Source organism: Oncorhynchus clarkii, chromosome 6 (genome assembly GCF_045791955.1).
Source record: "Oncorhynchus clarkii lewisi isolate Uvic-CL-2024 chromosome 6, UVic_Ocla_1.0, whole genome shotgun sequence".
NCBI lineage: Eukaryota > Metazoa > Chordata > Actinopteri > Salmoniformes > Salmonidae > Oncorhynchus > Oncorhynchus clarkii.
Window position 1 is genome coordinate 31600672 of NC_092152.1, and position 23856 is coordinate 31624527.

General features: G+C 42.8%; 2 protein-coding genes across 2 annotated transcripts in view; one reads left to right on the forward strand and one right to left on the reverse strand.

Moving 5' to 3' along the window:
• Positions 1-15389, forward strand: part of LOC139410971 (sialate:O-sulfotransferase 2-like) — a 191069-nt gene extending 175680 nt beyond the window's left edge. Inside the window, exons 5-9 of the mRNA XM_071156711.1 lie at positions 678-799; positions 1358-1532; positions 8528-8692; positions 9577-9777; positions 12703-15389. Coding sequence (XP_071012812.1) covers positions 678-799; positions 1358-1532; positions 8528-8692; positions 9577-9777; positions 12703-13061 — 1022 coding nt within the window. The 3' untranslated portion in view covers positions 13062-15389. The remainder of the gene's footprint in view (positions 1-677; positions 800-1357; positions 1533-8527; positions 8693-9576; positions 9778-12702) is intronic.
• A 53-nt stretch (positions 15390-15442) lies between these two features.
• Positions 15443-16254, reverse strand: LOC139412352 (N-formyl peptide receptor 2-like). The gene is given in 2 exon segments (XM_071159175.1): positions 15443-15712; positions 15715-16254. Coding segments are annotated over 2 exon segments (810 nt in total).
• Between the last annotated feature and the right edge of the window lie 7602 nt (positions 16255-23856).

Genomic DNA, 23856 nt, shown 5'->3' on the forward strand with positions numbered 1-23856 from the left:
AAAGTGACACGCTAGCCGAGGAAGCTCCAATGAAGCATTTCATTACCAAAAAAGGAAAGGGTGTCTTTTGTGAGACGGCAGGCGGAGGAGATAGAGGAAGATGGACTTAACAGAGAATAGCTGAACTGAGAGACAGAGAGAGCGAGAGTGTCAATGTGCCTATTGTTTACTGTTCTACAGTATGGCTGGGCCTGTTATTTACTGTTCTACAGTATGGCTGGGCCTGTTATTTACTGTTCTACAGTATGGCTGGGCCTGTTATTTACTGTTCTACAGTATGGCTGGGCCTGTTATTTACTGTTCTACAGTATGGCTGGGCCTGTTATTTGCTGTTCTACAGTATGGCTGGGCCTGTTATTTACTGTTCTACAGTATGGTTGGGCCTGTCATGTACTGTTCTACAGTGTGTGCACTGTTGTAGCCCATAGGGACAGCTTGGGGCTAAAGGGTGTTGAGACAGCCAGTGTAGGAGAGCCAGGCAGTCCCTGATGTGATGGTAACTGCTCAGGGCAGGCCACTGCTGGGTCAGGGCCTCATGCTTTGTGTTAGGTTCCTAGTGAGGCCAAGGGAGGGGTCCGTTTATACTATAGGGGTCAAACTGAAAGCTTTGTTCAGTCAGAACACACATGAAAATGTGTTGATACTAATCTAGTATATTGTGTTTGTCCTTGGTTCAGATGGGAGTGCCATCTTTAAGGGGTGCTTCCACAGGCCTGACAACGTCACCCTGGCCCTGCCCATCAGCGCTGTCATCCAGAACATGTCAGTGGAGAAGTGTGTGGACATGTGTACGGAGAAGGTGAGGGAAATTTACATATTGTGATGTGTGAGATTGTGATGTCTGTTTGCTTGGTACTGTTTGAGTGAGAGCAGGTGTATTTGTTATGTGAGGGTGCGTACATGTCATGTGTATGTGTGCTTCCAGTGTAAAAAAAAAAGTTGAGTTGTTTCAACTATTTATTATTAAGTAACTGCTGATGTAACACGTCAATGTGATGTCAATGTGTGTCGAATATGTAAGTTGAAAACATTATGTTAAAAGCACTGTGTGTGTGTGCAACCAGTTCCACAGCCTTATAGTTGAATGAACATGTGAGAAAAGTGGAGCAAACACATCATTTTACATTTACTGAGTTTTTGCCTAAGTTTTCTCAAGTTAGAGCTAAACATTTTAAGTTCAGGTAGCACATGGACCGAAAAGTTGAGTAAACAAAAAAGGCTGTAGAACTATTTACTTAATAATAATTTGTTGAAACAACTAGATTATTTTTTACAGTGTGTGAGTGTGTGTATCATATGCCTATACATCATCTTTATCTCTCTGATGTCCCTGGGCTCCCTCCTTCCTGTCCTCCAGGAGCTGTCCCTAGCGGTCCTAGCTGGAGACAGGTGTCTCTGTGGGTTCCCCACCCCCCACTTCTCCCTCCATGAGATGGAGGATGAGGACCTGTGCCTGCACCGCTGCCATGGCGAGGAGTTTGAGAGCTGTGGGAATGACGAGTACTTTGTGGTGTACCAGACACAGGTCCAAGGTAAACAAGCCACTATCTACCACTGACCTCATCCTTCTAAGCCCTCTCTAGTTGTAGTGACTGGATACAACTACATCAATTACCATTACCAATGTTATTCATATGAAAGGATGGATTCCCATATATTTGTTTTGATGCTCTTTAAGTAGAAGAGAATGGCAGAGTGCTGGAAGTGGTACAGGAAACCATTTGTGTACAGTGTTTCTGAGCATGGGTGAGAGTGTTCTTGTGAAACAGCTAGCCCACTGCTTTCACACCATCACCAGTTGATTTGATTTATTACGATTCCCATTCGCCGGCACCAATGGCGACAGCTAGTCTTACTGGGGTCCGACAAATAACGAAAAATACATTGCAGATAAAATACATTACAATTTACATTTAAAAACATTAACATGTAGTGTGTGTGTGTGCATCTATAAGCACATACACACAACAAGTAGGTCACATGGGGAGAGGCGTTGTACCGTGAGGTGTTGCTTTATTTGTTTTTTGAAACCAGGTTGGCTGTTCACTTGCGCTATGTAAGATGGAAGGGAGTTCCATGCACTCATGGCTCTGTATAATACTGTACGTTTCCTTGAATTTGTTCTGGACCTGGGGACTGTGAAAAGACTCCTGTTGGCATGTCTGGTGGGGTAAGTGTGTGTGTCAGTGCTGTGTGTAAATTAACTATGCAAACAATCTGGAATTTCCTCAACTCCTAGCCAAGAGTGACTGGAATGCATAGTATTAATATTAGCCCTCTGATTACAATGAAGAGCAAGACGTGCCACTCTGTTCTGTGCCAGCTGCAGCTTAACTAGGTCTTTCTTTGCAGCATTTGACCACATGACTGGACAATAATCAAGATAAGATAAAACTAGAGCCTGCAGGACTTGCTTTGTGGAGTGTGGTGTCAAAAAAGCAGAGCAACTCTTTATTACAGACAGATATCTCCTCATCTTTACAATCATTGAATCTGTATGTTTTGACCATGACTGTTTACAATCTAAGGTAACACTAAGTTATTTAATCTCCTCAACTTGTTCAACAGTCACACCATTCATCACCAGATTCAGCTGAGGTTTTGAACTTAAGGAATGATTTGTACCAAATACAATGCTCTTAGTTTTAGAGATTTTCAGGGCTAGTTTATTACTAACCACCCATTCCAAAACTGACTGCAACTCTTTGTTAAAGGTTTCAGTGACTCATTAGCTGTGGTTGCGGATGCACATATGGTTAAATCATAAGCATACATGGACACACATGGCAGGTTCTTGGTAAAAAATAAAAAAAAGAGTAGAGGGCCTAGAGAGCTGCCCTGCGATACACTACACTTTACCATCACCATGGATGCTGCTGCTGCTGTTTTCTCTCACCTCAGTGGATGGATGCCCAGAGAGGCTGTGAGCAATGCTGCCCTACTGCTGCAACAGCACTTCTTACATTCAGAACTGGAAATACAGGCTCTAATAAACAATGTACAACAACATACTGTTCTGGACCAGTCATATTATATAAGGATACAATAAAAAAACAGTCAAATACATTTTAAAACGTAAACATTCTGTATTATACACATTGGCTATATAAATTGTACAATTATTTGTTTCTTAATCACTGGCCATGTTTCATGTGACATTTATTTTAGTCTCCAGTATGGTGAAAGCCTGTGCATCAACAGCTGTCCCAGAACACAAACTGACGTATTGTACCATCTCTTGCTTCCTTAAACAGACTTCAGAGTTGCAACATCATAACCACCACAGGGCTGCTCTCACACCAACCAAGTCCTGCAGTCACACAGTGGTGGAAAAAGTACTAAAATTTCATACTTGAGTAAAAGTAAAGATACCTTAATAGAAAATGACTCAAGTAAAAGTGAGTCATCCAGTAAATTACTACTTGAGTAAAATCTAAAAGTATTTGGTTTTAAACATACTTAAGTATTACAAGTAAATGTAATTGCTCAAATATACTTAAGTATCATCAGTAAAAGTACAAAGATAATTAATGTAAAATTCCTTATATTAAGCAAACCAGACAGCACACAAGTGTGTGTGAATTTGGAAAAAAAATCCTGTCCTGCTAAGCATTGAAAATGTATTTTGGGCTGTAAGGGAAAATGTATGGAGTAAAAAATACATGATTTTCTTTAGTAATGTAGTGAAGTAAAAGTAGTCAAAAAATATGAATAGTAAAGTCCAACAAACTACTTAACTAGTACTTTCATATATTTTTACTTAAGTACTTTACACCACCGCAGTGATTACACTGTTGCTAAGCAGGAACTTGTATCAAGGGTGACTTAGCTTACACATATATGAAGCAATCTCTAGTTCAAGAGTGTCATTGTATTTGTATTTGTTAGGGATCCCCATTAGCCAAAGCAGCAGTGACTTTTCCTGAGGTCCAAATACATTAAGGCACTTACATCACATATAAAACAAAATATAAAACATTACATCATATAACATTATTACACCACTACATATTCGGAAAGTATTCAGACCCCTTGACCTTTTCTACATATTGTTACAATCCAACCCTTATTCTGAAGTGGATAAAATATTTTTTCCCCTCTTAAATCTACATACAATACCCCATAATGACAAAGCAAAAACAGGTTTTTAGATTTTTTTTGCATATATATTTTTTTAAACAGGTGAATCCTGTTTCCATTGATAATCCTTGAGCTGTTTCTACAACTTGATTGGAGTCCACCTGTGGTAAATTAAATTTATTGGACATGACTTGGAAGGGCACAGACACCTGTCTATATATAAGGTCCTTCAGTTGACAGTGCATGTTAGAGCAAAAACCAAGCCTAGAGGTCGAAGAAATTGTACGAAGAGCTCTGAGACAGGATTGTGTCGAGGCACAGCTCTGGGGAAGGGTACCAAAACATGTCTGCAGCATTGATTGAAGGTCCCCAAGAACACATTGGCCTCCATCAATCTTAAATGGAAGAAGTTTGGAACCACCAAGACTCTACCTAGAGCTGGCCGGCTGGCCAAACTGAGCAATCGGGGCAGAAGGGCCTTGGTCAGGGAGGTGAGCAAGGACCCGATGGTCACTCTGACAGAGCTCCAGAGTTCCTCTGTGGGGATGGGAGAACCTTCCAGAAGGACAACCATCTCTGCAGCACTCCACCAATCAGGCCTTTATAGTAGAGTGGCCAGACGGAAGCCACTCCTCAGTAAAAGGCACATGACAGCACGCTTGGGGTTTGCCAAACAGCACCTAAAGGACTTTCAGACCATGAGAAACAAGATTCTCTGTTCTGATGAAACCAAGATTGAACTATTTGGCCTGAATGCCAAGCGTCACGTCTGGAGGAAACTTTGCACCATCCCTACAGTGAAGCATGGTGGTGGCAGCATCATGCTGTGGGGATGTTTTTCAGCGGCAGGGACTGGGAGACTAGTCAGGCTCGAGTGAAAGATGAATGGAGCAAAGTACAGAGAGATATCCTTGATGAAAACCTGCTCGAGACCACTCAGGACCTCATACTCAGGTGAAGGTTCACCTTCCAACAAGACAACGACCCTAAGAGCACAGCCAAGACAACGCAGTAGTGGCTTCGGGACAAGTCTCTGAATGTCCTTGAGTGGCCCAGCCAGAGCCTGGATCGAACATCTCTGGAGAGACCTGAAAATAGCTAGGCAGCGACGCTCCCCATCCAACCTGACAGAGCTTGAGAGGATCTGCAGAGAAGAATGGGAGAAACTCCCTAAATACACGTGTGCCAAGCTTGCGTCATAAGCAAGAAGACTCGAGGCTGTATTCGCTGTCAAATGTGCTTCAACAGAGTACTGAGTAAAGGGTCTGAATACTTATGCAAATGTCATATTTCAGTTTTTATTTGTAATACATTTGCTAAAATAAAAACCAGTTTTTGCTTTGTCATTATGGGGAATTGGGTGTAGATGGGTCTGAATAACGAATGCACTGTATCTACAATACACAATATATACTACCACCCATACAACAATAGTACAATGTACAGTATGTGTGTAGAGTGCGTGTGCTAGCACTTGTGTGTGTATGCATATGTCTGTACCTTTGTGTCTCTTCACAGTCCCTGCTCCCCGCTGTTCCATAAGGTGTACTTTTATTAGTTTTTTAAATCTGATTCTACTGCTTGTACCAGTTACCTTATGTGGAATAGAGTTCCATGTAGTCATGGCTCTATGTAGTACTGTGCGCCTCCCATAGTCTGTTCTGGACTTGGGGATTGTGAAGAGACCTCTGGTGGCATGTCTTGTGGAGAATGCATGGGTGTCAATACTTCTTAACAAAGCAAGTAGTGATGAAGTTAATCTCTCCTCTACTTTGAGCCATGAGAGATTGACATGCATATTATTAATGGCCACATTGCTGAACAGTAGTCCAGGTGCGACAAAACTAGGGCCTGTAGGACCTGCCTTGTTGATACTGTTGTTAAGAAGGCAGAACAGGGCTTTATTATAGACAGACTTCTCCCCATCTTAGCTACTGTTGCATCAATATGTTTTGACCATGTCAGTTTAAAATCCAGGGTTACTCCAAGCAGTTTAGTCACCTCAAATTGCAAAATGTTCACATTATTCATTACAAGACTTAGTTAAGGTTTAGCATTTAGTGAATGATTTGTCCCAAATACAATGTTTTTAGTTTTTGAAATATTTAGGACTAACTTATTCCTTGGCATCCATTCTGAAACTAACTGCAGTCATTTCAGTCGCTGTAGTAGCTGACGTGTATAGTGTTGAGTCATCCCCATACATAGACACACTGGCTTTACTCAAACCAGTGGCATGTCGTTAGGAAAGATTGAATAAAGTTAGTGGCTTAAACAGGTGCCCTGGGGAATTCCTGATTCTACCTGGATTATGTTGGTGAGGCTTCCATTTAAAAACACCATCTGTGTTCTGTTAGACAGGTAACTCTTTATCCACAATATAGCATGGGGTGTAAAGCCATAACACATACGTTTTTCCAGCAGCAGACTCTGATCGATAATGTCAAAAGCCACACTGAAGTTGAAAAAAACAGCCCCCACAATCTTTTTATCATCAATTTCTCCCAGCCAATCATTTGTGTAAGTGCTGTTGAATGTCCTTCCCTATAAACATGCTGAAAGTCTGTTGTCAATTTGTTTACTGTAAAATAGCATTGTATCTGGTCAAACACAACTTTTTCCAAAAGTTTAAGGGTTGGTAACAGGCTGATTGGTTGGCTATTTTGAGCCAGTAAAGGAGGCTTTACTATTCTTGGGTAGTGGAATTACTTTAGCTTTCCTCCAGGCCAGAGGGCACACACTTTCTAGTAGGCTTAAATTGAAGATTTGGCAATATGGTCTACTATTATTATCCAGATTGTCAAACCCTGGTGGCTTGTCATTGTTGATAGACAACAATACTTTTTTCACATCTTCCACACTCCACACCACGGAATTCAAAAATACAATGTTTGTCTTTCATAATTTGGTCAGATATACTTGGATGTGCAGTGTCAGTGTTTGTTGCTGGCATGTCATGCCTAAGTTTGCAAATCTTGCCAATGAAAAAATCATTAAAGTAGTTGGCAATATCAGTGGGTTTTGTGAATGAGCCATTTGATTCAATGAATGATGGAGCCGGGTTTGCCTTTTTGGCAAAAATGTAATTTAAGGTTCTCCAAAGCTTTTTACCATCATTCTTTATATAATTTTTTTTTCATAGTACAGTTTATTTGTATTTTTATTTAGCTGAGTCACATGATTTCTCAATTTGCAGTACGTTTGCCAATCGGTTGTGCTGCCAGACTTATTTGCCATATCTTTTACCTCATCCGTCTCAACCATAAAACATTTAAATTCCTCATTAATCCAAGAGGATTTAACTGTTTTTCAGTCATTTTCTTAATGGGTGCATGCTTATTAGTAACTGGAATAATTAATTTAATAAATGTGTCAAGTGCAGCGTCTGGTTGCTCCTTATTACACACCACAGACCATAAAATATTAATTACATCATCAACATAAGAATAATTTCAACACTTTTTGTATGACCTCTTATACACTATATTAGGCCCAGCCTTTGGAACTTTGGTTTTCCTAGATATGGCTACTATATTGTTATCAATACATCCTATGGATTTGTATACTGCTTTAAAGCACATTTCTGCAGCATTAGTAAAGATGTGATCAATACATGTTGAGGATTTCATTCCTGTGCTGTTTGTAACTACCCTAGTCGGTTGGCTGTAACCTGAACCAGGTTGCAGGCACTGGTTACAGTTTGACGTTTTTTCTTGATGAAAGCCAGTCAACATCTCTGTTGAAATCACATACATTATCAAGCATTTCACACATATTATCCAGATACTGACTATTAGCACTTGGTGGTCTATAGCAGCTTCCCACAATAATGTTCTTTAGGTGAGGCAGATGAACCTGTAGCCATATTACTTTAACAGTATTTAACATGAGATCCTCTCTAAGCTATACAGGAACTGTTTTGAATATAGACTGCAACACCACCCCCATTGGCATTTCTGTCTTTACGGTAGATGTTATAACCATGTATTGCTACCACTGAATCATCAAAGGTATTATCCAAGTGAGTTTCAGAGATAGTCAGAATGTGAATGTCATCTGTTACAAGTAAGTTATTGATTTGTGTTTACAGTGCAGGACATTTGAAGCAGTGACTGGATTTCAAAGACATTATACATGACCTTTGCAATATGTTTTCCTCTATAGTAGAAACACATGTCTGCTCTAGGTCTAGGATGTATGAACCTGAAAGAGCTGTCTATGTTCACCAGTCCTTCAGGGGCTTACTGAAGCCATTTGAGATTCCTACTGTCAAGATAAAGTACAGAGACCCTTTGACATTCTCCCTCACTGTCCAGCAATTTCAATTCTGTGGCAGGTTAATAAGACTATTTTTAGTAAGGAACACAAATAAGTCTGTGTATTTAATTTTCTCATTCATTATTGTGTATCACGTGTGTGACCTGTGTTCTATCCTGTGTTCCCTCAGATAACCGCTGCATGGACCGGCGCTTCCTGCCCACGCGTTCCAAGCAGCTGATTGCTCTGGCCAGCTTCCCCGGGGCTGGCAACACCTGGGCCCGCCACCTCATAGAGCTGGCCACCGGCTTCTACACAGGCAGCTACTACTTTGATGGCTCCCTCTACAACAAAGGTACTGTAGGCCTCACTTAGACATAAAATATGGCATGGGTACTGGCCAGTCATATATTGGGAAGTCATGCAGTCACTTACACAGTAAAAAATACACTTTAAGCATTTCCATATATATATATATATATATATATATATACACTAACGGTCCAAAGTTTTAGAACTCCTACTCATTCAAGGGTTTTTCTTTATTTTTACTATTTTCTACATTGTAGAATAATAGTGAAGACATCAAAACTATGAAATAACACATCCTCTGCAACAGAGGTAACTTTAGGTCTTCCTTTCCTATGGCGGTCCTCATGAGAGCCAGTTTCATCATACTGCTTGATGGTTTTTGCGACTGAACATGAAGAAAGTTCTTAAAATGTTCTGCATTGACTGACCTTGATGTCCTAAAGTAACGATGGACTGTCGTTTCACTTTGCTTATTTGAGCTGTTCTTGCCATAATATGGACTTGGACTTTTACCAAATAGGGCTATATACCACCCCTACCTTGTCACAACACAACTGATTGGCTCAAACGCATTAAGAAGGAAATACATTATTTTAACTTTTAACAAGGCACAGCTGTTAATTTAAATGAATTCCAGGTGACTGCCTAATGAAGCTGGTTGAGAGAATGCCAAGAGTGTGCAAAGCTGTCATTAAGGCAAAGGGAGGCTACTTTGAAGAATCGCAAATATAAAATATATTTGGATTTCTTTTTTAACACTTTTTTTTGTTACTACATGATTCCATATGTGTTATTTCATAGTTTTGATGTCTTCACTATTATTCTACAATGTAGAAAATAGTAAAAATAAAGAAAAACCCTTGAATGAGTCGGTGTGTCCAAACTTTTGACTGGTACTGTATATATATATATATACTTTTTTCTAAGGCTTCAAAGGTGAGCGAGACCATTGGCGGAGTGGTAGGACCATCTGCATTAAAACACATGAGAGTGGCAAGAAGGAGATTGAAGCCTTTGACGCCAGCATCGTCATGATCCGCAACCCTTACAAAGCTCTCATGGCTGAGTTCAACCGCAAGTACGGCGGCCATATTGGATTCGCCTCTCAGGCCCACTGGAGAGGGAAAGGTGAGACTTTAGCCAATGATGACAACATGTTGTCACTGTGTCCACAATTCAGTCTCTCGTCCTCAGCGAATTCCAATGCTTATTTTTTGTACTTTTTTCGACCTACTGTATTTGTGCATTGTGTCCTTCCGCTGTCTTAATTATTAATCTAATCAACTGTCAGTTACACTTTATATTACAGTGCTCTTTAATACACTGTACTTATACTTTACTTAGGGTTAGGGTTGGGGTTGAGCCGAGGTGTTGACATGAAGCTAGAGTTTGGGTTAGAGCTAAGATGAATAGGGTTACTGCTGTAAGTACAGTGTAAGTACAAGCATTAGTAATTACAATACTTGTAACAGTAATTACATTAGTATAATTACACAGTAATAAGGGTATGTGATGTAAATGATTGAGTCATGACTAAGTGAAATCAACAGATATGAACAGGCTTGGCATACTGTGCCTTTTCCCCATCATGCTACTGAATGCCCATTTTCAGTGGCTCTCTCTTTATTAAAACCCCCTAGAGTTTACTGATGCACCAGTGCTTTAATCTAAGTAACATAATAAAAAATTCCCCATCAAAACCCAGCAGATTAAGCTAGAGATATCTGTTTTTTTCTGCGTGGGCTGCGTCTAAATTCAGCATCTGCGGTGGAAAGTGGCAAAAGCTACTGCGCTGTTTGTTAGACCAGGAGATATCCCGAAAATCGTTCTTCTCACAAAAATATCTGTAGCATCCAAACGGTTTGGCCTATAAACTAATAAGCCCATTCTATAGAAAGGGAGACACGTGTCACATGACCCATACAAATGAATGGATGTAGTTTTGTGGCAACCAAAATAAGGGGTTAAATGTGTGTAAAAACAAAACAAATATATTTCCTGAGCTTTCTTAGAACTCTTAGATATAGGACAGACACTTCAAAGCCTTATTCCTTATAATGTCTTTTTTATTAACTAATGTGGTCAACCACAGAGGCTTTCAATATCTGAATGATATAATGGGGTTTTGGCCTCATGTTGTAAGATTTTCTCATTTTCAGCTCCTCCAATGGGCAGAATTGTTTTTGGTATGTTCTCATATTATACATGTTTCCCTCCACACATTTCAGAGTGTGTCAGTAACCATGGCAACCACAGCTCCTATCTGAAATACCTTGTAAGTTTGGGAACATATTTTCTAAATAAAAATGAGTTTGAGCTGATTTCCTGGTGATTTTACAGTCTTTTATGTCCAACAACTTGGGGGCCCAAATAAAATTACCCACGGGACAAATTTGGCCCGTTCGCTGTCTATTGGGGAACCCTGCCATATTCCCTATACTGTATATTGCACAAAATAGGGAACATGGTGCCATTCGAGATGGAACCTCTGACTCAGCAGGACATTGTGTAAGAGCCGGCCCCAGCTGTGTGATCACCGGCCCCAGGCCTTAGAGGGGGGCTGTACTGTAGGTTGTTATGATGACGTTAGAGTTACTGTTAGAGTTGCTGACGCCTTTTAATGCACTGCAGCCTCACAATTACCTTGAATCCAAAACAAATTATTTTGGCGATAGTATTTGAATGTTACACATGCATAAATATCGGTAGGGTATGTGTCATATTCGGAAGTGGTCTCTGGATGATTACGTCAAATTATTGAATTTGTCAAAAATATTATCTCACAATCTCTAAACCAACAAATGTCCCATAGCTACATAATTAAGTTATTCACACAGCTCATTTCAGTGTACTGTATTAGCTTTTTGCCCCCCTTATAGGCTAACATTCTGTACTTCCTGATGTCCAGAGGGGCTCAACAACCTTGGTCCATGGCTACTGTAACTGAACACCAACTGACTGACAAACAAACAAACCTCTATCCATTCACATACTACATTAAAATGGTTGAATTGTACTATCCTACTCGGATTAGGACTGCCTACTGTATTTACCAATGCTTCATGGCATACAATGCATGAGGTTTGTCAAGAGGGATTCAATAGCTGTGGTGTTTTGGCTCTCCAGATTTGGTTTCGCTATCTGATAAGAGAACTGTTTGTCTGCTTCACTGCTGCCCTTTAACGTGCAATGTTCTTCTGAAGTTCACTATGGCAGTATAACTTCCACTCTCATATCATCTGAATCCCCAAGCCTGCACTGCTAACTCAGCAGACTTACACTTTAACAACCATCCCTCTCCTCCTAATAAAGGTACATGCTAAAGCAGCCCTGGTTTCGCCTGCCAACTCCTTTATGGACTGTGGCTTATAAAAGATTGAAAGGTTTCTGCAGTAAAGTATTCCAAAAGGGTATGGTGCACTGAACTGTCTTAGCAGTCAACTGAAGGACAATGTATACTGTAGGGTGCTGGTAGACCTACTGGTGCCACAACAGTAAATCCCTATCCTAGCTGTCCCCTGCTCTACAGTATGTCCCGCCCCTGAAGCTCTCCATTGACCCTGGTGGTAAATCCTGAGCCTTCCAGACTGCAGCAGGTCTATCTGTTAAAAGGACAAAAACTTGCTCTGTTCTGTGTCATTCATTTAATCCCCCCAAGGAAGCCCGGGTCTCAGAGAAGGCATTATGTGCTGTGATTACACTTGGTGAATTGCACCAGACCTCTTAAATGAAATAATATCAGTTTTTGATGATTCTTCTGCAGGGAGAATGGATCCACTACATTGGGTTCCCTGGGGATGTAGAGAGCTGCAGAGATTGTATTCTAAAATTATATTCAAATTGTATTTTTTCCTGCTTTTCGCTGGGCTGCTCATACAGCCAATAGTGCCCCATTTATAGGTGTTTTCTTCCAATTTTGGATTCTAATTATTTACATTGAATATAACTGATATATGCTAGAGATCAATTGTGTACCCTTATTTAAGATTTTAGGCCTTCTCACACAACTCAATTATTTTTCATCTGCTTCTGGTGTTCTGTGTTGTTTTGCAGAGTGGCCTGAGTTTGTGAAGAACTATGCTCCTTGGTGGGCGTCCCACACACTGGATTGGCTGCGTTATGGGAGGAATGTCCATGTGGTCCACTTTGAGGAGCTGAAGAGGGAGCTGTTCTCTAAGCTCAAGGACATGGTCCTGTTTCTGGACCTGGAGGTGGCCGAGGAACGCCTACTCTGTGTAGAGGGACAGAAGGACGGTAAATTCAAGCGCTCTGGCCTGCGTAAACTGGATTATGACCCGTACACACCTGAGATGCGCACTAGCATTGACGAACTGGTCATGACTGTGGACGCTTCCCTAAAGAAGAGGAACATGGCCGGGGTGCCGAAGGAGTACCGACCCACTCTGAGATAATATCTCCTCTCCTTTCCCTCTCTCTCTCTCTCTCCATTTCTCACTCTGTTCTTCTATCCCTTCCCTTCGTTCTAGGATTAATTCATGTCATCCATGTCCAAATGGCTTCAAATATAAAAGTCTCATGAACTGAAAATCTATGTGTAGGAAATACGTTTTTATTTAATATACTTCTCTGTTCCCCACCACTTCTCTGTCTCCTTCTTTCTCACATCCCTTTCCTTTATTTGTTTGACTGACAGGCACACAACCGTATTGATTAGGAGAACAAATACTCTTTCATGAAATGGTTTGAAATGTCACAAAACCTTTTAATGATCTGTCATTTTACACTAAATGTTTTGTTTTGTTAGATATGAAAAATCTATACCTCAACTTGCTGAATACAGTATGTTTGAGAGCCACTAGATTTAAAATTAGGAGGTGGTCAAAACCGTACTATTGGACTTGGATTTGGTTGGCGAAAACCCCTGTGTCCATCTAAAGGAGGTAATGAATGGGACTGAACACTCATCTCTCCGTCTACCCCTGTGGACACACCATGAGGCTAGATCTTCACTCTTCTCCTCATACTTCAGCAGTATTCTAACAAGAAGAGGTAATACAGCACTATCAAACAGCTGCTCTGCTTCTCTGAAGCAGTGGCCTCTCTTAAAACTGTGCTGTATCAGTCCTACTGAGTCATTACATCTGTGCATTACAGCTGTCCTTTTGGTTACTGGCAACAGCTCTGGAACACTAAATAATTAACTCTCCATAGTTTATTTTGACCATCAGGCTCTATGGAACACTCCTGACTCTTGTCAAGACAGCCCTTTCAATAACTAGCCTCGACTCATCGACAGCTTGTTCGTCCTTGGTCTCCTCAGATGTGGTCAGCCAGACACACTGCGCATGATACATTTATTGTGGATTTATTGAATGGAGTTTTCTGCAAACAGCACTATTTTGAAACTACCACTTCTGCTAAATCACTCTGCAGAACTTGTTGCTTTCCTTATAATGGTGGTTTGAAGCAAAATTACAATGTGGTGCCTTTTCTGTCAGCTGACTGTTGGCTTTAAGTTGAAATGTAGGGAAAATAAAATGATTACTAATATCAAATATTATTGGTAATGTGAATACATTATTGATTATATTTGATGTTAAACTGTCCGCTTAATGCATCATCAGACACACTAGTGTCGAGAGTGTTCTAGCTTATGAAACAAAATACCAAGGATGTTGTTATGCAATTATTGCAAATATTGTGTCAGTGCAATGCACTGATCGAATGTTTGAGATTTCCATTTGGCTCATAACTCAATACAGGCTGGGAAGAGGCAGGGTTAGCAATCAATAATTGTATGCCACCTCCCTGTGTGGCTGAGGCACGTTAGATCAAGATTGTGGAGTTATCAAGCATACCCTGATAGTTTAACACTTCAAATTATTTATGGGGGGGCAGTCAAATTTGCCTGCCTATAATGACTCAAACACACCAAAATCAATCAAAATGAATATTGTGTCTCTGTTTGAGTGACTTCATAACTAAGAGATAATAATATTTGTCTTCATAATAATATTTGTCTTCATAATAAGATAATAATATTTGTCTTCATTTATTTAACTTGAATATGATCCAAAAAGTGTTTCACTGGAAGGTTAATACAGCTGTAGCATGTACTGTAGCTGCACGCTTACTACCCCAAAGGCCCAAAAGGCATTTATTCAAGTTATAGATGATATGAGATGAGAGTTTTCCCCTCAATGCTTTTTTTTCTTGATATACAATCCCTGATCATTTTTGTTGAAGGTGAGTAGTAATGCTGAAAGTGACGCACCCCATTTTCTCGATTGCTTTGGTATCGCAAAGCAAGCTACATGTACAGGTATATAATAGTCCCAGCCATAGGTAATGTGCAACAGAGAATAGAAAGCTAATATACATCAAAATAATCTGTAAGTGAAGCATTTGATTTTGTACACCCACCATTTTATGTTGACTGATGTATAATGTGCGCGTGTCTCTATTGGTCACATGTAGAAAGAGTGCAATGAAAGAAAAAATTCCTTCCAAAATATATGCATATATTTTTATAGTACGTGCAACAAAATTACAAAATATATTTATAATGCAACAAGTAAATGGGAGCTATCTCTTCTATTTTTGACATAGGACTTTAACTTTGAGTGTTTTTTGCTTTCATTGACAGGCTAGCACTATCTCAAAAGGGGTGTCACATTTGAATGTATTTTGTATGGAATGAATGTAATGTGATTATAAATAAGGTAATAGAATGGAAGTAAAGGACTGCGATTCCAAATAAACATGCAATCTGAAATAAATGTTGTATGGTAGTGAAAGTACACCAGACGTTGGTTAGTATGTATTTAATCCATCATATCTTCAGACCTTCAGGAATAACAGTTAGATAAGCTTTATCCCTGGCTCCGGATTGCAGTATAATGAAGACATGGCAGGGCAGCCAGCCGATGAGGAACATGGCTATCAGGGCAGTCATGACTCTGAAGGACTTGGAGGACCTGGTCATCCTGTTGGTCCTCAGTTGCAGGGTGATGACAGAGTAGCAGAAGATGATTAGGAGGAGCGGGAGCACAAAGTCGCTGACAAATCGACTCACAACTACAATTAGATGGATATTTTGGGATACCCATCCCAATTGTTAAAGCATGTTGTTGTGTAGTCTGTGGTGACATGACAAAACATTATGGAGGCAATGCTGAGTGCAACAGAGATGACCCAGGCAAGGACCAAAACTGCAGAGGCCATCCTCGCGGTACACTGGTTTTGGGCCCAAACTGGATATACGACCATTACATAACAGTCAACACTCATGAAGACCAGGAGGAAGATGCTGCTGAACATGTTAAGGAACATCGTGAAAGAGATGAACATGCACATGAACAGCCCAAAGATCCAGTCCATTGTCACCGTGTTGATGATGTTGAAGGGGAGACAGGCACAGAATATGAAGTCGGAGACGGCCAGGCTGAGGTACCAGGTGGTGTTGACTGTCTTCTTCATCTTGAGACCAGCGATCCAGATGACCATCCCATTCCCACAAACCCCCAGCAGGAAGATAACTACATTGACCACCAGGAGGGAGGCGCATGAAACCTCTGTGTGAAGCATGTCTTGTGGGTTTTGAAATCTACATCCTCGGGAGGAGTAACATTGATGAACTGACATTGACACTCAATTTGAAATGTATAATGAAGAGAAAATACACCTACACCTATACCTAAACCTGGTCAGGCACAGCATCCAATACAAAACATTGACTTTGACCCTTTGGACATTACAGAGGCAGCAGGCCTCATATACAGTGGGGAGAACAAGTATTTGATGCACTGACGATTTTGCAGGTTTTCCTACTTACAAAGCATAAAGAGGTCTGTAATCTTTATCATAGGTACACTTAAACTGTGAGAGACGGAATCTAAAACAAAAATCCAGAAAATCACATTGTATGATTTTTAAGTAATTAATTTGCATTTTATTGCATGACATAAGTATTTGATCACCTACCAACCAGTAACAATTCCGGCTCTCACAGACCTGTTAGGTTTTCTTTAAGAAGCTCCCTTGTTCTCCATTCATTACCTGTATTAACTGCACCTGTTTGAAAATCAAGAAATCAAATCAAATTTTATTTGTCACATACACATGGTTAGCAGATGTTAATGCGAGTGTAGCGAAATGCTTGTGCTTCTAGTTCCGACAATGCAGTAATAACAAGTAATCTAACTAACAATTCCAAAACTACTGTCTTGTACACAGTGTAAGGGGATAAAGAATATGTACATAAGGATATATGAATGAGTGATGGTACAGAGCAGCATAGGCAAGATACAGTAGATGGTATCGAGTACAGTATGTACAAATGAGATGAGTATGTAAACAAAGTGGCATAGTTTAAAGTGGCTAGTGATACATGTATTACATAAGGATACAGTCTGATATAGAGTACAGTATATACGTATGCATATGAGATGAATAATGTAGGGTAAGTAACATTATATAAGGTAGCATTGTTTAAAGTGGCTAGTGATATATTTACATAATTTCCCATCAATTCCCATTATTAAAGTGGCTGGAGTTGAGTCAGTGTCAGTGTGTTGGCAGCAGCCACTCAGTGTTAGTGGTGGCTGTTTAACAGTCTGATGGCCTTGAGATAGAAGCTGTTTTTCAGTCTCTCGGTCCCAGCTTTGATGCACCTGTACTGACCTCGCCTTCTGGATGAGTGCGGGGTGAACAGGCAGTGGCTCGGGTGGTTGATGTCCTTGATGATCTTTATGGCCTTCCTGTGACATCGGGTGGTGTAGGTGTCCTGGAGGGCAGGTAGTTTGCCCCCGGTGATGCGTTGTGCAGACCTCACTACCCTCTGAAGAGCCTTACGGTTGAGGGCGGTGCAGTTGCCATACCAGGCGGTGATACAGCCCGCCAGGATGCTCTCGATTGTGCATCTGTAGAAGTTTGTGAGTGCTTTTGGTGACAAGCCGAATTTCTTCAGCCTCCTGAGGTTGAAGAGGCGCTGCTGCGCCTTCTTCACGATGCTGTCTGTGTGAGTGGACCAATTCAGTTTGTCTGTGATGTGTATGCCGAGGAACTTAAAACTTGCTACCCTCTCCACTACTGTTCCATCGATGTGGATAGGGGGGTGTTCCCTCTGCTGTTTCCTGAAGTCCACAATCATCTCCTTAGTTTTGTTGACGTTGAGTGTGAGGTTATTTTCCTGACACCACACTCCGAGGGCCCTCACCTCCTCCCTGTAGGCCGTCTCGTCGTTGTTGGTAATCAAGCCTACCACTGTTGTGTCGTCCGCAAACTTGATGATTGAGTTGGAGGCGTGCGTCGCCACGCAGTCGTGGGTGAACAGGGAGTACAGGAGAGGGCTCAGAACGCACCCTTGTGGGGCCCCAGTGTTGAGGATCAGCGGGGAGGAGATGTTGTTGCCTACCCTCACCACCTGGGGGCGGCCCGTCAGGAAGTCCAGTACCCAGTTGCACAGGGCGGGGTCGAGACCCAGGGTCTCGAGCTTGATGACGAGCTTGGAGGGTACTATGGTGTTGAATGCCGAGCTGTAGTCGATGAACAGCATTCTCACATAGGTATTCCTCTTGTCCAGATGGGTTAGGGCAGTGTGGTTGAGATTGCATCGTCTGTGGACCTATTTGGGCGGTAAGCAAATTGGAGTGGGTCTAGGGTGTCAGGTAGGGTGGAGGTGATATGGTCCTTGACTAGTCTCTCAAAGCATTTCATGATGACGGATGTGAGTGCTACGGGGCGGTAGTCGTTTAGCTCAGTTACCTTAGCTTTCTTGGGAACAGGAACAATGTTGGACCTCTTGAAGCATGTGGGAACAGCAGACTGGTATAGGGATTGATTGAATATGTCCGTAAACACACCGGCCAGCTGGTCTGCGCATGCTCTGAGGGCGCGGCTGGGGATGCCGTCTGGGCCTGCAGCCTTGCGAGGGTTAACACGTTTAAATGTCTTACTCACCTCGGCTGCAGTGAAGGAGAGACCGCATGTTTTCGTTGCAGGCCGTGTCAGTGGCACTGTATTGTCCTCAAAGCGGGCAAAAAAGTTATTTAGTCTGCCTGGGAGCAGGACATCCTGGTCCGTGACTGGGCTGGATTTCTTCCTGTAGTCCGTGATTGACTGTAGACCCTGCCACATGCCTCTTGTGTCTGAGCCGTTGAATTGAGATTCTACTTTGTCTCTGTACTGGCGCTTAGCTTGTTTGATAGCCTTGCGGAGGGAATAGCTGCACTGTTTGTATTCGGTCATGTTACCAGACACCTTGCCCTGATTAAAAGCAGTGGTTCGCGCTTTCAGTTTCACACGAATGCTGCCATCAATCCACGGTTTCTGGTTAGGGAATGTTTTAATCGTTGCTATGGGAACAACATCTTCAACGCACGTTCTAATGAACTCGCACACCGAATCAGCGTATTCGTCAATGTTGTTATCTGACGCAATACGAAACATCTCCCAGTCCACGTGATGGAAGCAGTCTTGGAGTGTGGAGTCAGCTTGCAGCCTCCGGATAAATCGTTTCCAGTTTGCAGAGAGTTAAATAAAGTTAGTTCAGAGCCATCAATGTGTCTGCTTGGGGGGGGATATATACGGCTGTGATTATAATCGAAGAGAATTCTCTTGGTAGATAATGTCTACATTTGATTGTGAGGAATTCTAAATCAGGTGAACAGAAGGATTTGAGTTCCTGTATGTTTCTTTCATCACACCATGTCACGTTGGCCATGAGGCATACGCCCCCGCCCCTCTTCTTACCAGAAAGATGTTTGTTTCTGTCAGCGCGATGCGTGGAGAAACCCGTTGGCTGCACCGCTTCGGATAGAGTCTCTCCAGTGAGCCATGTTTCAGTGAAGCAAAGGACGTTACAGTCTCTGATGTCCCTCTGGAATGCTACCCTTGCTCGGATTTCATCAACCTTGTTGATCCCCAGTAGCCATTGCGGCGCCGACAGACACTTCCGGCGCCGACAGAGATGGCCGCCTCGCTTCGCGTTCCTAGGAAACTATGCAGTTTTTTGTTTTTTTACGTGTTATTTCTTACATTAGTACCCCAGGTCATCTTAGGTTTCATTACATACAGTCGAGAAGAACTACTGAATATAAGATCAGCATCAACTCACCATCAGTACGACCAAGAATATGTTTTTCGCGACGCGGATCCTGTGTTCTGCCTTACGAACAGGACAACGGAGTGGATCCTATGCAGCGACCCAAAAAAACGACTCCGAAAGAGAGGGAAACGAGGCGGTCTTCTGGTCAGACTCCGGAGACGGGCACAGCGCGCACCACTCCCTAGCATTCTTCTTGCCAATGTCCAGTCTCTTGACAACAAGGTTGATGAAATCCGAGCAAGGGTAGCATTCCAGAGGGACATCAGAGACTGTAACGTTCTTTGCTTCACGGAAACGTGGCTTACTGGAGAGACGCAATCCGAAGCGGTGCAGCCAACAGGTTTCTCCACGCATCGCGCAGACAGGAAAAAACATCTTTCTGGTAAAAAGAGGGGCGGGGGCGTATGCCTTATGACTAACGTGACATGGTGCGATGAAAGAAACATACAGGAACTCAAATCCTTCTGTTCACCTGATTTAGAATTCCTCACAATCAAATGTAGACCGCATTATCTACCAAGAGAATTCTCTTCGATTATAATCACAGCCGTATATATCCCCCCCCAAGCAGACACATCGATGGCTCTGAACGAACTTTATTTAACTCTCTGCAAACTGGAAACAATTTATCCGGAGGCTGCATTCATTGTAGCTGGGGATTTTAACAAGGCTAATCTGAAAACAAGACTCCCCAAATTTTATCAGCATATCGATTGCGCAACCAGGGGAGGAAAGACCTTGGACCATTGTTACTCTAACTTCCGCGACGCATATAAGGCCCTGCCCCGCCCCCCTTTCGGAAAAGCTGACCACGACTCCATTTTGTTGATCCCTGCCTACAGACAGAAACTAAAACAAGAGGCTCCCACGCTGAGGTCTGTCCAACGCTGGTCCGACCAAGCTGACTCCACACTCCAAGACTGCTTCCATCACGTGGACTGGGAGATGTTTCGTATTGCGTCAGATAACAACATTGACGAATACGCTGATTCGGTGTGCGAGTTCATTAGAACGTGCGTTGAAGATGTCGTTCCCATAGCAACGATTAAAACATTCCCTAACCAGAAACCGTGGATTGATGGCAGCATTCGTGTGAAACTGAAAGCGCGAACCACTGCTTTTAATCAGGGCAAGGTGTCTGGTAACATGACCGAATACAAACAGTGCAGCTATTCCCTCCGCAAGGCTATCAAACAAGCTAAGCGCCAGTACAGAGACAAAGTAGAATCTCAATTCAACGGCTCAGACACAAGAGGCATGTGGCAGGGTCTACAGTCAATCACGGACTACAGGAAGAAACCCAGCCCAGTCACGGACCAGGATGTCTTGCTCCCAGGCAGACTAAATAACTTTTTTGCCCGCTTTGAGGACAATACAGTGCCACTGACACGGCCTGCAACGAAAACATGCGGTCTCTCCTTCACTGCAGCCGAGGTGAGTAAGACATTTAAACGTGTTAACCCTCGCAAGGCTGCAGGCCCAGATGGCATCCCCAGCCGCGCCCTCAGAGCATGCGCAGACCAGCTGGCCGGTGTGTTTACGGACATATTCAATCAATCCCTATACCAGTCTGCTGTTCCCACATGCTTCAAGAGGGCCACCATTGTTCCTGTTCCCAAGAAAGCTAAGGTAACTGAGCTAAATGACTACCGCCCCGTAGCACTCACATCCGTCATCATGAAGTGCTTTGAGAGACTAGTCAAGGACCATATCACCTCCACCCTACCTGACACCCTAGACCCACTCCAATTTGCTTACCGCCCAAATAGGTCCACAGACGATGCAATCTCAACCACACTGCACACTGCCCTAACCCATCTGGACAAGAGGAATACCTATGTGAGAATGCTGTTCATCGACTACAGCTCGGCATTCAACACCATAGTACCCTCCAAGCTCGTCATCAAGCTCGAGACCCTGGGTCTCGACCCCGCCCTGTGCAACTGGGTACTGGACTTCCTGACGGGCCGCCCCCAGGTGGTGAGGGTAGGCAACAACATCTCCTCCCCGCTGATCCTCAACACTGGGGCCCCACAAGGTTGCGTTCTGAGCCCTCTCCTGTCCTCCCTGTTCACCCACGACTGCGTGGCCACGCACGCCTCCAACTCAATCATCAAGTTTGCGGACGACACAACAGTGGTAGGCTTGATTACCAACAACGATGAGACGGCCTACAGGGAGGAGGTGAGGGCCCTCGGAGTGTGGTGTCAGGAAAACAACCTCACACTCAACGTCAACAAAACTAAGGAGATGATTGTGGACTTCAGGAAACAGCAGAGGGAACACCCCCCTATCCACATCGATGGAACAGTAGTGGAGAGGGTAGCAAGTTTTAAGTTCCTCGGCATACACATCACAGACAAACTGAATTGGTCCACTCACACAGACAGCATCGTGAAGAAGGCGCAGCAGCGCCTCTTCAACCTCAGGAGGCTGAAGAAATTCGGCTTGTCACCAAAAGCACTCATAAACTTCTACAGATGCACAATCGAGAGCATCCTGGCGGGCTGTATCACCGCCTGGTATGGCAACTGCACCGCCCTCAACCGTAAGGCTCTCCAGAGGGTAGTGAGGTCTGCACAACGCATCACCGGGGGCAAACTACCTGCCCTCCAGGACACCTACACCACCCGATGTCACAGGAAGGCCATAAAGATCATCAAGGACATCAACCACCCGAGCCACTGCCTGTTCACCCCGCTATCATCCAGAAGGCGAGGTCAGTACAGGTGCATCAAAGCTGGGACCGAGAGACTGAAAAACAGCTTCTATCTCAAGGCCATCAGACTGTTAAACAGCCACCACTAACACTGAGTGGCTGCTGCCAACACACTGACACTGACTCAACTCCAGCCACTTTAATAATGGGAATTGATGGGAAATGATGTAAATATATCACTAGCCACTTTAAACAATGCTACCTTATATAAATGTTACTTACCCTACATTATTCATCTCATACGTATATACTGTACTCTATATCATCGACGGTATCCTTATGTAATACATGTATCACTAGCCACTTTATACTATACTATGCCACTTTGTTTACATACTCATCTCATTTGTACATACTGTACCCGATACCATCTACTGTATCTTGCCTATGCTGCTCTGTACCATCACTCATTCATATATCCTTATGTACATATTCTTTATCCCCTTACACTGTGTACAAGACAGTAGTTTTGGAATTGTTAGTTAGATTACTTGTTATTACTGCATTGTCGGAACTAGAAGCACAAGCATTTCGCTACACTCGCATTAACATCTGCTAACCATGTGTATGTGACAAATAAGATTTGATTTGATTTGATTTGTTGTCAAGAATGCTAGGGAGTGGTGCGCGCTGTGCCCGTCTCCGGAGTCTGACCAGAAGACCGCCTCGTTTCCCTCTCTTTCGGAGTCGTTTTTTTGGGTCGCTGCATAGGATCCACTCCGTTGTCCTGTTTGTAAGGCAGAACACAGGGTCCGCGTCGCGAAAAACATATTCTTGGTCATACTGATGGTGAGTTGACAATGATCTTATATTCAGTAGTTCTTCTCGACTGTATGTAATGAAACCTAAGATGACTTGGGGTACTAATGTAAGAAATAACATGTAAAAAAACAAAAAACTGCATAGTTTCCTAGGAACGCGAAGCGAGGCGGCCATCTCTGTCGGCGCCGGAAGTCACTATTGAACTCATTACCTGTATACCTGTATAAAAGACACTTGTCCACACACTCAATCAAACAGACTCCAACCTCTCCACAATGGCCAAGACCAGAGAGCTGTGTAAGGACATCAGGGATAAAATTGTAGACCTGCACAAGGCTGGGATGGGCTACAGGGCAATAAGCAAGCAGCTTGGTGAGAACGCAACAACTGTTGGCGCAATTATTAGAAAATGGAAGAAGTTCAAGATGACGGTCAATCATCCTCGGACTGGGGCTCCATGCAAGATCCCACCTCGTGGGGCATCAATGATCATGAGAAAGGTGAAGGATCAGCCCAGAACTACACGGCAGGACCTGGTCAATGACCTGAAGAGAGCTGGGACCACAGTCTCAAAGAAAACCATTAGTAGCACACTACGGGGTAATGGATTACAATCCTGCAGCACACGCAAGGTCCCCCTGTTCAAGCCAGCGCATGC